Source organism: Antrostomus carolinensis, unplaced genomic scaffold (genome assembly GCF_000700745.2).
Source record: "Antrostomus carolinensis isolate BGI_N321 unplaced genomic scaffold, ASM70074v2 scaffold11217, whole genome shotgun sequence".
Lineage (NCBI taxonomy): Eukaryota > Metazoa > Chordata > Aves > Caprimulgiformes > Caprimulgidae > Antrostomus > Antrostomus carolinensis.
Genome location: NW_010325374.1, coordinates 21018 through 35553, shown reverse-complemented (window position 1 = coordinate 35553; position 14536 = coordinate 21018). Strand labels below are relative to the sequence as shown.

The window sequence follows — 14536 nt, the reverse complement described above, 5'->3', positions numbered from 1 at the left end:
AACTTCACTTAGACTAATTTAACAGCAATTTAGAACTGTCAAAAAGATGCATTTATAAGGATTTTAAATACACTTTCTGTTACCAACTTAGGTTGATCAGCAGCTTTTGTTCACTCTCAGAGTCCTTCAAAAAGGGAAACTCAGAACAGGAAAAAGGCATATATAAAACAGTAAACACCAACCTCCTGAGGTTCCTACAACAAAAATATTCAAGTAGAAAGTCTACACCATTACTTAGCAGCGGCTATTTCTGTAGTTTAGCACACTAACAGCACTTTATTCAGTGTGTAAGGAGCAAATGAAGTAAGCCGTGCTTTTAGCATGCCAAGAGGCAGAAACACTGGAATGTAACAAAGACAAACTCACAATTTACCAGTATAAACATTCAGTCAACATTCAAGAACTGTCAAGACTACACCACAAGAATTAAGATGCTTGTCATATATCCCATGATGCAATAATTGAATTATAAATGTTAATGCTGATTCAAAACTTTTCTTACCTCACATTATACCCTAAATGGCTTCTGCAAATCTCTGCACTACATTATGCATTAGGAATATGATTTATTTGCTTTAAAATATACCATGAGAGAACTTACTGATACAAAAGACTATTTTGTCAGTACTGTTTATTTCTGCCTTATTTTAATTATTTTCCTTGCTGTTATACCAGATCAGTTCACATCTGTACAAATACCTATTAAAATATGTATGTACAAAAGTGGCATCCTAAGCTAATCGTAGGTGAGGTGGAGTGGTTTTATTTGGATACAGGGGCTTTCTGAAATTTAAAAAGTTTAGTTAAACCTAGATTCTAGCTGTTATGCTACACCATTATTTAGGTAGGTTTTCTATTCTACAAATTTTTAAATGTTATTTCTCTGAAACTCTTCCCTAGTGTTCAAACACACTCAAAATTAAAGCAAGTTTAGGTCTAAAATAACATCCCACCTTACTAAATTTCTAAGTTTTTTTTTCCCCTTACAGATTTTGGTTTTAAAGTGACTATTATTAATTTACTTCAGAGTTATTAGTTAAGAAGGAATTTTATATTTGCTATGAAAGCAACATAATTTGAAAGCAAGTTATCACATGCAATTTTGGCCAAATTGAATAAATACTATGTACTACCATTACTGAATGTACTTCATACAGTACATGTCCAAACTACTCTTCAGGCATAATCCATTAACATTTGCAAAACAAAACAAAATGAAACAAAAAAAAACAAAAACAAAAAAGAGGAGGGAGTATATAAAACATGCATGCTATCATGCATTACAAAAAAAAAGAGTCAACTCTTCAAACAGCGTTTATAAGTTCACACTCACACAGCTCAAACTTCAGTGCAATGGCTAAATCATTCAACAGTCAAACAGAACCATGCAAAGAAGAGCAAGTTCTTAAAAAAACCCAAACAAAACCAACAACCAAACAAAAAACCCCCAAAAAATTGTTATCCAGTATCCATTCTGTAATGCAAAGGTGAGAAACTAAATCTACAAAAAGGCTGTTATGGCTTAATTTTGTTTTGCAGATTAATTATGCAGCACTTGAAAAATGGAAAGGTGTGGCTTCACCTCTGACCAGCAGAGTTAAAAATCTCTCCATTTTCCTTTATCATCATGGGATACTCTTTAGGCAATCTAAATTATTAAAGAATTGCCACTTTCAGATGGACACAAGATCAAGTGTACCAGTTAGGATTTCACATTCACAGTACATAAGAAAATACACATGGAAGGAAAAGTAAAGGGTTAACTTAACAAGGATTTATTCACAGGAATACATGTAAGTAGAGAAAAAAAAACACAACAGAAAAGCTAAACAAATGAAATGAAGAGGATCCAAACCAGCTTTCACTCTGTAGCTTTAAACTTGCACCCTTGTGCATTTAACTACATCACAAAGGGCCACCAACATGCGCCGATACAGTGTAGATACCCTGCATTACATCCATTAACTTAAACATCTCTGTAAGATCATGCTTTGAACAAAAAGAAAGTGTAGAAGGTAATATGTTGAGTGGGAGTAAACACAAATAGAGCAATCATGTCATAAACTTCTACAGTTGTCTTTACGTGCCAACTAACATTTATGCAGCCTTTAACGGGTCTTACCATGTAACTCATTTTTAGAGATTCTGATAAAATCACTAGTATATAACCATGCAGAAAGCACATCACACTGACAGCACAGAGGCAAATATTTTGCACAGCTATATCAGCTTTCCACATTGTGCAGGTTACACACAATACAATATCAATCTTATTCTTAACAGATCCTAAAAAGGTATTTCAAGGCCTAATTGTTAACTACAGTACTTTATATCTATATTCTTAACAAAAAGAAAATCCACAGAATCTTAAAAAGGAATTTTAAATGCAGGGCTATATTGAATTGGTAAACTGCAACACAAAACTGGCGCAACATAGGTAAATGTATACCAATTTCACTCTATGTGATGCAAGCATGCTACTTTCCCACTAATTTAAGTTACTTCTGATCACTATGAGCCAGAACACATGCCTGAACCTTAAACTGCACATTAAGAATAATGCCTTACTCTAGAAATTAAATCTAATGAAGTACAATAATCAAATCATATCCACTACTTTAATTCTTTTTTAAACGTAAAAATTAAGATGTCAGTCTTTTCTTTGAAGTGTCCCTCCCCTTACCCCAAAAATGAAAGGAGTGACCCATTTGGCAGCTTGCTTCATTTTGTCCAAGTTAACCTTTATTAATTTACGATGGGGTTTCTGTATCGTACACTGCAAGTGCCTGCTCCTAATACAGACACAAGCTGCATTTTAACTGTACTAACTTCATTTGTGTAGTTCTTCATTAACATGCAAATACCTAGGAATCCCATCAAGCAGGATGACATAATGTAGAAAACCCTTACTTAAAAAAACATAAAAGAAAAAAAGCCTTTTACTGTTTGTGACCCCTATTCTTAGGTTTCCTTTATTGTGCGCAAAATAGTTTTCCTCTTTACGTATCCCTACGATTCAATTATATGGTTCTTATTTGGTACAATTCCCCACAATATTCCAGAATGTGCTGTTTTGTGACTAGATTCTTTTTTTTTTCTTTTTTTTTTTTTTCTTCTTCACATCCAGTGCAGAGTTGTAATAGGAGACAGATTTCCACCCACAAAGGCTCCAGATGTTAAAACATTTCCCAACATCGACTTAATACAGTGACGGCAACACCTCCCTCCCGCCCCTCCCAGTAGGGTTGGGATTGTACTGTATTCCCTACTGGTTCACCCTTCCCCCCAGTAAAGGGTAACATTTTCCCTGGGTGCAGAGGCTCCCTCATAGTCTCCCAGACTGAAGGACCTGTAAAAGGAAAAGATAAAGGTATAATTAAATCTTACCTTGAACCTTAACTGACAGATCCATGCATAAACAAAGAGCAAAGAGCTCTTTTGCCTTTTTTAAGCAGTAGGTGCCAACTTTTAACTTAAAAATGAATTTAGGCCTAGATCTTCCCTTTTACATCTGTTAAGAGCCCATTTATATCACGTAAATTATTATTAATGAAACAACTGCATGCTTTAAAGCTACACTGACAGTTCCACCATTGTGGCTAAGCTTAGATTTAAGATTAAAGCAGTCCTATATATTCTAACAAGCTTTTCCATTTTTAGCACAAAATTATGACATTGAGAAAGAATAGTAAACATACCTGCTACTGACCTAACAACTTCAGTTTTAGGCAGATTAAACAAGATAGGCATAGTGTTTTCTAAGTTCAGACTGAGAATAATGGTGAATTTTATCACTTGGTATTACTCTTCATTACAAGGAGAAAACACCCTTATGTCAGAACTAAAATCACCTCATTGATAAATAAGTGTTTGGTTTATTCTTAATCCATTGTTCAGATCAAACAGGATTTCTTATGTCACTGACTGACAAAATCTTAGGCTGACTTTTAAACAGCTGTCCGTACAAAATAAAACAGAATTGCATGATTCACTCTCATAATTTCAGTACAAAAATGCGACAGCAAATATCAAATATATATAAAGACTGAATGAATAAACTTAATTCACCCTCCTTTTTGGTTAGTATAACAATCTCTTCACAGTATCACACTAGTTTACACATGGGAAATTTGCTTTATACAGTGTGCACAGATAGCATACAAAGCCAGATGGTACAATAACATAACTATTCGCAAATGCACTATCACTGTTCTTTGCTGAAGTTGAATCATTCTCCACACAGAACTGTAACAATTCTGAATTGGTGCACAAAATGGAACATGGGGATAATAAAGACATCAGCCTCCCCAAAACATCAAGCTCTAGAGTTACAGTAGAGTTACAGATTAGTGTAACATCCTTTATTCAGTGCAAAGATCATCTATATTAGACTTCTCATAGATAAAGTTTGTTAACAAACTTGCTTTCCTACCACAGAGGAATATTCCTCCTCAGACCACAGCTGCCAAGTACTAACTCATAAATCATAAGTGAGCCTGTGTCTTTAGTATGATAGTTTGAGGATCATGTTCATCACCTTGCTTATTAAACTTGAACTGGGATTTTGTTATTCCTACACTTCCACCCTTATCTTGATACAGTACCATGCGTATCATACACTCCCTTTTTATTTCTCTCTTTCTCTGTAAAAATAAAATAAGAGAGTCAGACAACTGCTTTTGCTACAGCTACCATCATTTAGGTATATTATCATCCCTTTTTTATCCTTCTTATAGGAAAGAAGGATATCCAGTATATCTGAAAAATTCTAGTCTGATTAATTATGTTTCACATAATGTAAACAGAGAGCAACTCTGTTACACAGCTCTGTTTTGCTGGGAAGATCTGTGTGCTTACCTCTAATTATGGGACTGCAGCTACAGTGCATGAGGTTAAACTCCATAGTAAGCTGCAAGGCGCTCTTTTAAGGGAAGAGGAAACTGGTCAGAGAAACGCCTCCAATTCTCATCCCCAACTTGATTTTTAAATCCATGAAGAATCTACAAATGAGAGGGCAGGAGGTCAACATAATCACTAAACAGAGGATACATTATTTACTAGCAACATACACAGTAAGCCACAAACTGATGGATTGTACATCTGTATATTTTAATTCTCCAATTTAATACTGAAATGCTACTAAGAAACAAAGGAAGTCTAGTATAATGTCTTTCTTAACTGCAGCATTTTTTAAGAGTGACATATAGAATATAGCTACCCACACAAATTAGTGTGTATATACATATCAACACATTTTTAATGAGTAAGATGACTTACAACCTAGAGTTAGGCCATTTCAGAATACTAAACACCTTCTCAATCCACATAATTTATATTTGTTAAGATTACTATGTTTACATTTCTTTTTTAAATGTGTAATGTGTTGTGGAAAGAAAGCTGAGCAAAAACTGCAGCCAGCATTTGACAGAATGAATACCTGTCAATTTCTAGCACAAATATAAAAGCATCCTGCCAGAGCTCTGTTTTTGACATGGAACCTGTAAGACAACTGTCACTAAGAAGTAAGCTGTTAAAATCTTTTCTGTTTTTAAAGAACAGGGGATCAACAGTCAGTGGCAGTCAAAGGCCAGTGAAAGAGGAAAACAAAAAGCTATAGCTTTCAGTCTGGACTTTCCAATGTAATGAATTAATTGAAAACTATGAAAATTAAATTATACCATCATAAAGGTCTCAGTATGTTAGCTCGGAAAACAGCAGCTTAAAAGGCAAACATTAGAAAGAACAAAAGCAGATGAAATGGCTCATCCTCATAGAAAATTATGCCAAGAGAGTCTAAAGTTTTGGCTTTCTTTTTTTAAATTCAATGACACTTAATTGTGGAACAGTCTGCCATGAACACATCCTTACAGAAAAGGCAATATCAGAGTTTAAGCCTATGATACTGAGTTCACCCTCCACACATTCTCAAGCAGAACTGCTCTTAAACAGGATGTAGTGATAATGACATTACAGTGTCACCAGATAACTGACTGCTTTTCTCCCTGAAAGAGCCCTTCCAACAGCAGGCTCACCTCCTTTTCCTAACTCAAGGAGTCAGATTAGCCAGCTGCCAAGAAACTACTGAAAATCTAAGAATGTTCGGGTATGACAAAAGGAACACTTTAAAAATAATCTTCCAGTAGAGTTTTAGCAAGTGAGGTTCAGCTACAGTCTTCAGATACCTTGTTTTTATAAAAAGTGGCAAAATTCTTAGGGTATGCATCAGATTTCAACACTGACAGCTCATCTACCCATGCTCTTGGAAGTGGTATTTACTCTCTCAGCTCTAGTGCTAAAATACAAACCAAAACAAAAAAAGGAACACTGGACAACCGAGGTTTTTAATTGTTCCTGAAGGCATAATTATTGTCAGAAAAACCTCTAAATGAACTACAGCAATCATGCATTCATGATTAAAAACTTTGCATGCCATCACTTGAAGAAAGCTTTGTCTCCTCTCTTGCATGGCAAAAAGTACAAAAGAATACACTTTAAAAAGCAAGGATGTCCTTAGGCCAAGTGACCAAGAACCATCATGTCTACTTTGAATACAACAGAACCCACATGGACAAATTGGAAAGAATCTGAAAAAGAGGAGCCTAACTTACTGAGCCAAGTATTCAATGCTGAAGAACCAGCGCAGAAACATGCACTGAGACTGCTTTGGATAATCAGACAGCATCCTGGACTTTCTTTTCAGTTTGTAAGTATCTGCCATTTCACAGAATCACAGAATGTTGGGGATTGGAAGGGACCTCGAAAGATCATCTAGTCCAATCCCCCTGCCGGAGCAGGAACCTAAACGAAATTACCCAGGAAGGCGTCCAGGCGGGTCTTGAATGTCTTCCTTCTGCTGATGCTAGAATACTTACGGTGGTGCACTTCCTGGACCTGATGTTCCTTTGAAGGAGACCAGTTATCTGAGAGGCTAACTACCACAGTGATATTTCTGTCTTTGCTCTTGAAGATGGGATACAAAAGTTCTGACTTCTGTTCTGATAATGCTCACATATCAGCTCAAACTTTGAAGAAAAAGCGCCAATACTGACCCATGATCCTGATAAGTACTATGCTCCATTTTTGCTTTAAGAGGAGTATAATGAACTTTTGAATTATGTCCTTCCTAAAAACAGAGATGCCACTTTACAAAAGCCACACTACTGAACAGTAACAGCATCTGCTCATGAAACAGAAATAAGGTTTTTTGTTTGTTTGAGGTTTTTTTGTTAATCTAAGACACTACGGCCAAAACACAATATACCACATACTGGGTGGGGTTTTTTTGCTTATTTTACACAAGGCAAAACAGTCCTTTCATTTAAGTTCCATTGACATTTTGTCTAGGGATGGATTCTTGTGTATAACTGTACATTAGTTTATTGAAATTTGCTCATCCAAGAAGGACTCTGAGAAGGAGTACGCAATCCTGAAAACTTCCTTTCAGTAGGAGTAAGACAAACAGATGAGGATACCACTGAAATATTACTCATTTGCAATTTTCTTGATATGTCTCCAAAGTAAAGTGGGTATCTTCATGGCAAAAAAGTCTTGAACCATACAAATCTAATTTTCTAGAAAAAAGTCTTAAATGTGGTATAAACCCCCCTGTTCTTTCAAATGTAGGCAAAACACAGTAGGCTGGACATTATGAAAAGCTCTTTGAGGATGATTATCTCTCAAGTAAGATCTCAAGTGGACTTTTCAGTACTGTTAAAAAAAGTCTGGGACAACTCAAATGCATGTAAGAAAACACAAGTTAAAAAAAAGTCAGGATTTTTATGTTGTTTTGTCTGAAAACTTATGACCTTGCAAAGCAGCCTGCCTGACCACAAACACAGTATGTGCTAACACTGGAAACAGAAAGCAAGAAAAAAACCCAGAGGATCCAAATCAACAATTGTTAGGATATACTGTTTTATTAGAAACCTTACCTTACAGAACATGTCTCGGAGATCATCTTTTGGGCTAATCCACGATGCAACAGCATCACAAAAAAAAATAAAGTCCTATAAGATTAAACAATCACATAGGTTAGAAACTTCAATTTATAGGTCTGAAAACAACGCTTGATGTTCATTCTATTAACTATGCAGGGTTTTTGACCCTTATTCACAATTGCTTTTGTTTTTATGTATTTATTTTCCAATTAATTCAAACAATAACAGTAACTTATTTTACACCTAAGTGTTCAGAAATAGAAACAGCTGAGTGTTGGAATAGCTTTGCTTAATCACATTTTTTATTAAATAAAACCACAGTTAAAAAAAGAAAACAACACAACTCCCCCCTCCCATACCACACTTGTCTAATGTTAATTTTTTCAGTACACATACTAAGTTCAAGAACCAATCACCTTTCTAACAAGTAACAAATTCAAGACCACAGTCACAACACACTCTCAGGCACTTTCAGTTGGGGGAAAAAAAAGCTGTTGTATTTCTTTAAGCAGAGCCAGCAGGTTTTTCTGGGACACACAGAATGTTTATCATATAGGTTGAAAACTAAAGCCACCTCAAAATCCCTATACTTAGTTCATGTGCTGTCGTGCATTACCTTTTGTTACGCCATTGAAACACCAGTCTTAATCATTAAGTTGATAATGCACATGTTTTTGAGTAGGAACTGAGGACGATAACTCCAGAGAAGGAGAGATGTGATAATGGAAAGCATCCTTAACTATCCCCTCCCCTCAAGCTATGTGAAAGAACAAATGCACAGCCGAAGAGGGAAATGCTAAGCACAGAATAAGGCATTAAGTGAAATGAACTGAAATTTAAAAAAAAGGTAGAGGCTCAATCCTTGTGCTTCAGGAAGAATAATTCCAGGCAGAGGAGAGGGAAAGTCACCTTCATGTTCTTCTTAGAAAATATTACATTGGTACAACTTTACTTTGGAGGTGTTGAGACTAAAGAGGAAGTAATATTTTATTCTTCAGATGTACCATTTATTTTAAAGAAATGCATGTTACTTGTCACATTGACTATTCAAGTAATATACCCAAAGTTGAAACAGAATCTTCCCTACCCAAGTTTTAGGAATGAAGGAGGGATTACTGTTTTTGTTCCATTTCTTGTTTTAAAAGCCTCGATTACCTCTGGAAAATAAGTTTAAGTACGTCAGCTTTTGCCTTATATTTTCATATAGATCCTGACCACAACCTGACAGAAGCATCAAAATACAGATATTTTAATCACAGTTAATTATTTACATATACTCTGTAAGTAAAAGGCAAAAAAGAAAATTGATAATACTCCTTTCCTTTGCTAGGTGATAATCACTGAAGCACCATGATATGTATCATTCAAAACACAAATATTTTGGCCTCCTTGACCTCCAAATAAAGCTACATGATGTACTTCAGGGAATCATTCAAGCTAAACTTTCACTAAATTTCACATGAGTAAAGAAAAGTTAAGATCTATTAATGCATCTTACTTGGACTACCCCACTGGGGTTGACCGAGATCATGGTACATATCCCACGGAATGCTGAATCCTTTTCCTCATTGTCTCTTATGTTTCGCAGAGAGGTGCACCTAGGAAGTTGGAGAGCAAAACTTAGCTAACTCTATTACATTTTCTTCAATCAAGCCAGAACTAGATGACAGTATTTGATGGAATAAGTCACACTGGTAAGATGATCTGAAACACTATTTTGAACACTTAGGAAAAACACTTGTTGCACACAGTCTTTACTAGCATGTTCTTCTTAGGCATCTCCAGAATCTTGTTTTCCTGTTGCACTATTTACAGTTAGAAAGTGTGACTTGTATTCCATTAAATACAAAAGAAATGTGTATCTGAAATATTTATAGAAACTATCATTAATAGAAGCAAAACATGTAATACTATCACAGTATGAATTATGTCAGATACCACTTACAGAACAGTTATTTAACTTTTACAGCAGCAAGCAAGCTATTTTATACATAAGAAACCTATAAACATATATTCCTTACAGCAATTCAAGCCTCAGACTGAATTTTAAGTAAAGTAATGCACGGTTTAAATTTTACAGTATTTGCATGCATTGTATTATCATTCTGGTGGATTTTAAAATGCTCTTTCATAGTCAAGCTTTAACACAGCAAGCATGTGACAATCTTATCCCATGCATAAATTAGTCGTTAGCCACAACATAAAGAATACATGACGGTGCTACTAAAAACTCACAAACCTGATAGGACAAGATTAGTCACATGGTTGGCAATGATTAAGGATTGAGATTTTGTAACCAACTGAAAATATATCTAAAAGTGAGATAGAGAGAAGAAAGAAAGAAAGAGAGTGAAGAAAAATGAATTAAAAAAAAAGATTGAATAATACACACCAGGGTCTTATAAACTGCTGTAGCATGGGGGCCACCTCTTGAGGACAAACGTAACCAAGACGACCAATTGTTATTGCTAAGGTAACGCAATCACGGTTATACACCACCAAACGCCAACCAAGACATGAGCAAATGAGGGGGGAGGAGAAAAAATAAAGAAAAAACAACAAATAACTCAGAAACAGAAACCAACAGAACCTGTGTATGATAATAAACATAAGATTTCACCAGTGCTGTTTATTACCACCCCCTAAATAAGAGGCAGCAACATATATGGCATACTCTCCAGGGTAAAAGAAAAATTAAAGTAAATGAGAGAACACCAAAAACACAATTTAAAATCCAAAAGCTTTCTGATGCAAGCAGTCATTCTGCCCTCTTCAGAGTAACTTCCTACCGTAAATTTACCTACCGTACATTTCAAAGTTTTTATTCAAATGTACTCTTATGGATACTCTTGAGAAAAAGGAATTAAGCATTTTCAACTTTATTATCCAGTATTTTAAACATTTTTTTTTCCCAATATTTAGAATTTAAGGTTTTAATAGATCCACTCTATCAGTAAACATACATTTACTCATTTACATGGAAAATATTGTGGTCTATCTAAAAATGCTAAATAGATGAAACACTTCTCAAAGACCACTAAATATCTGTCATCTTCATAATCTCATAGAAAATTTAATTTAAAGTGGTTGCTAAGTCACAGCAACTGACTGCAGAAAATTAATTCTTTAATCCAAATATTTCTCCTGTTCACAAAAGGATTCCTCATATAAGCTGTACAAGAATCTGACTTCTGATACCAAGGCATAAGGACACACGAAAAGCAAAATTGCTTCTTCACATCATTAGAAAGTTTTGTTCATTTGTTCTGAGGGACAGACTGAAGAAAATATCATCAGGCAAATGTGTTTTAGTGGTGTTTGCTCAACTCACAAAAGATTAATCTTTAGAAAAGGAGAGGGTGGGGAATAATGTATCAGGATTACTTGAAGCAAAATACATGAATAATACTAAAATCCAGCAGATTCATATGAAGCAGAGAAAGGAAACCTATGTTCAAGGGACATACTATGCAACACTGTAATTAACAGGCATTTGTGAACAGTTTCATGAAACATGCAATAAAGCAGATGATGCTTTCTCCAGTAAAAGTTTGATGTAGGATACACTAGCAGTTTGAAACATACTCAGTTCCATGAAAGCTGCAGCTCACTGGTAGTGTACTGTTTTGCCTCATTGTTACTCAATTTCATTATGCAGTGTGTAAAATTTTTGGCAGATCTAACTTATAAAACTGCATTTGAAGTGCTACTTTCAAATGAAAATACACTTTTATTTGTAAATTGTCACAGCTACAGTCTGGACAAGTAATAGTAATCTCTGTCAAAACTCAGCTTTTTGGCATGAATTGGTTATTTTCTATGCAATTACTTTTATTTAAAGTGTCTCATGTCTCCACAGAAGTGTTTTCATAGCTCATAACACAGCAAGCCAAAGCAGAAAACAGAAATATTCTTCCACATACTAGTGGCATGCAGCACAATATCCCACAACAAACTTATTATAAGTACACCACACTCAACATTTAATTGCTGTTATGCATCCACATTTAAAATAATTATTAAGATAATTAAAAAAAACCAACAAACTAAAACAAAAAACCCCAATGTCTGGATGCTTCCAAAAATTCTCTAACAATGATGGAAGCAAACATTTAAGTACTGGATGCCTCTCAGTTACAGGTATTACACATCCATCAGTGCAGAGGAAGGGGTCAGGGCAAGGGTGATGGGGAAAGAAAATTCATATTGCTATACTATTCCATGGTATATTTCACAAGTAGGTATTTGCTCCAAAATTATCTTTTCAAGAAGTAGTGCCAATAATATCCCAGACAAACAGGTAATTTTTCCTTCAAGTTCACCTTCCATACTAATCAGGAGCAGGGGGAGCAGGAAAGAAAAAGTTGAGCTCTTAAGTTTAGAAAATACTGGAAGAAAAATACATATTGAAAATCTCCCTCCAATTTTTCTCTTGCTTAACTCAAAAAAATATAACCACACCACCGAATTTGCATCATTTTCAATTATGTCAGATATGACTAAACCATCATTTTCTTACGAGACAGTTAGTTTTCAAACAGAAAAAAAAAAAAAAAAGATTCGCAATTAGTAAAATGGTAAACCAGAAACCTGACCAATTATTAATAAAGTTTTGCTGAAGTATGGAAGGTGCTCTTCATACCAGAACATGCTCTCCATAAATGCAAAAGAAACAAGCCTCAGAAATTCTGATTCGGTAAGGCATTTGTGGATTGCTCCCAATTTGGGAGGCAAAGCTGTGGGCCAGAACGTAAAACATGCATGCCGTTATTAGAATTCTTTTTAGAAATTTGTTATAAGTGACCAGATAATGTAAGCTACAAATAATTTCAGTTATGTTGTGGTAAAATTGCCATCATAGATCTAGATTTTTCTGCATAATAATAAAAGTTTATCTTAAAAAAAAAAGTGCATTTTCTGTAAATTCAAAGATTCATTATTTGTTTTATATATGCCAATTCCATTTATTTCAAACACTAGACATATGTATACAACACACATGTAAGGACACGCGTATGTTGAAATCAGTGTGAACTACGTCTGTAAGTGTTACTGCACACATTTGACACTCAATACATAAAGAAAACTGGAAAAATACTTTATTAAGCAGATGATAAATAAATATAAATGTTATAAAAGAAAGCAGTAACTCTAAAAATCTAGATATACGATAGATGGTTTGCTGCAAGACTGAGACTTGTAAGAGCTTCTGCAAAACAGAGTTGCTTTTGCTTATAAAAGCCAAATAAATAACAATAAAATCAGTTCTGGTGTGGTTCCCCTGTGCAATTTTTAAAATCAATATTTTTTTTTTAAATCTCTAATTCCCTTCACCATGTATGGTTCAGTTTTTGGGTACCTGTGTTCTCTAACAACGTCTTTGGTGTGTTGGGTCTGTTAATTATTTCTACAAGCTGGTGCAACACCATTGGAATATAAGGCTGCATCTCTATACCTGAAACAGCCAAAAAGAAAAAAGCTTCAGAACAAAATGGTCACTAATATACATAATCTAAACAGATTGAATATGCTGAACTTGCTATCAAGGACTAGAATCTCAAATTTAATTTCAATTTTAACATGAAGTAGCACTAAACTACCTCCACCCAGACAAATCATGCCACTTGTGCACAGATTCAAAGGAAACAAAAAGTCTTACCCATCTGGATGGAGATTTCTCCAATTGCCCAGGTGGCATTGTTACACACAGAAATAAATTCAGGGTTTAGGTTGGTTCCCAAAATTGGCATAAAATCAGCTAGAAAAAACAACAATTTAAAATCTCATCACACAATGCAATCATCTTGTCCCATTTCCCTCACACAGGGAGAGGGAAAAAAAAAAGTTTTTTGAAAAAATAATGTAAGCCTATTTAAATGCTTGGAAAGTGTTACACTTTAATTAATAAGAGCTGTATTTCTTCTACATATCAGATTAACCTGGATTTTAGAATCTAAGCAGATCAATGCAAATCTTTTCAAAATTATGATTTAAAAATGTTTCTAATAGGCTTTATCTTTATGTTATTCTAGAAACCTTCCTCCCTCCCTCCCCTTAATTGGGGCAGGGGAGGAAGGGGAAGAGGGGAGAAGAAAAAAAAAACCCACAGCTGCAAGTACTTTTGGTTTTATTATATAGTTGAACAACCCTCAAATCACTTGGATACCTATGTAATTCACCTATGCTTGAAAAAACAATGAAGCCTAGAAGGCAACCACATCCTTGATTAAATTTTAATTAAAAAGATCAGTCAAAGATAGATTATAACATCTGCCAAATAAGTTTTCAATTCCAAGTCTATCCAAGTATTCATTTGGCAAATTGAATGTATCTCAAGAGTATCTCTGCAAAGAGACAACAAATATAATGGAATTGTATAACTGGTGCTACTTCTCTACTGAAATGAAAAACAAAGCAAAAATCCAAATCAAAACCTACCCTCTAGGCAAGTTTTATAATTTTTTATATATATATATATATATATATATATTTTTTTATGTAACAATAGACTCTAGTAGAACAAAAAAAAAAGCTGTAAATTCAAGAATGTATCAAAGCAAGTAACTATTCTAATTGAAGTCTCAGTACAACTGTTTTGC

At 34.6% G+C, this 14536-nt stretch overlaps 1 protein-coding gene across 1 annotated transcript in view; it reads right to left on the bottom strand.

Moving 5' to 3' along the window:
- Positions 1-1752: 1752 nt before the first annotated feature.
- The window catches only part of TNPO1 (transportin 1), a gene marked incomplete at its 5' end in the record, with an annotated part of 31242 nt that continues 18458 nt past the window's right edge, over positions 1753-14536 (bottom strand). Inside the window, 7 exons of the mRNA XM_010171182.1 lie at positions 1753-3349; positions 4858-5000; positions 7932-8006; positions 9436-9535; positions 10330-10405; positions 13297-13392; positions 13597-13695. Of these exons, the coding sequence (XP_010169484.1) occupies positions 4893-5000; positions 7932-8006; positions 9436-9535; positions 10330-10405; positions 13297-13392; positions 13597-13695 (554 nt within the window). The remainder of the gene's footprint in view (positions 3350-4857; positions 5001-7931; positions 8007-9435; positions 9536-10329; positions 10406-13296; positions 13393-13596; positions 13696-14536) is intronic.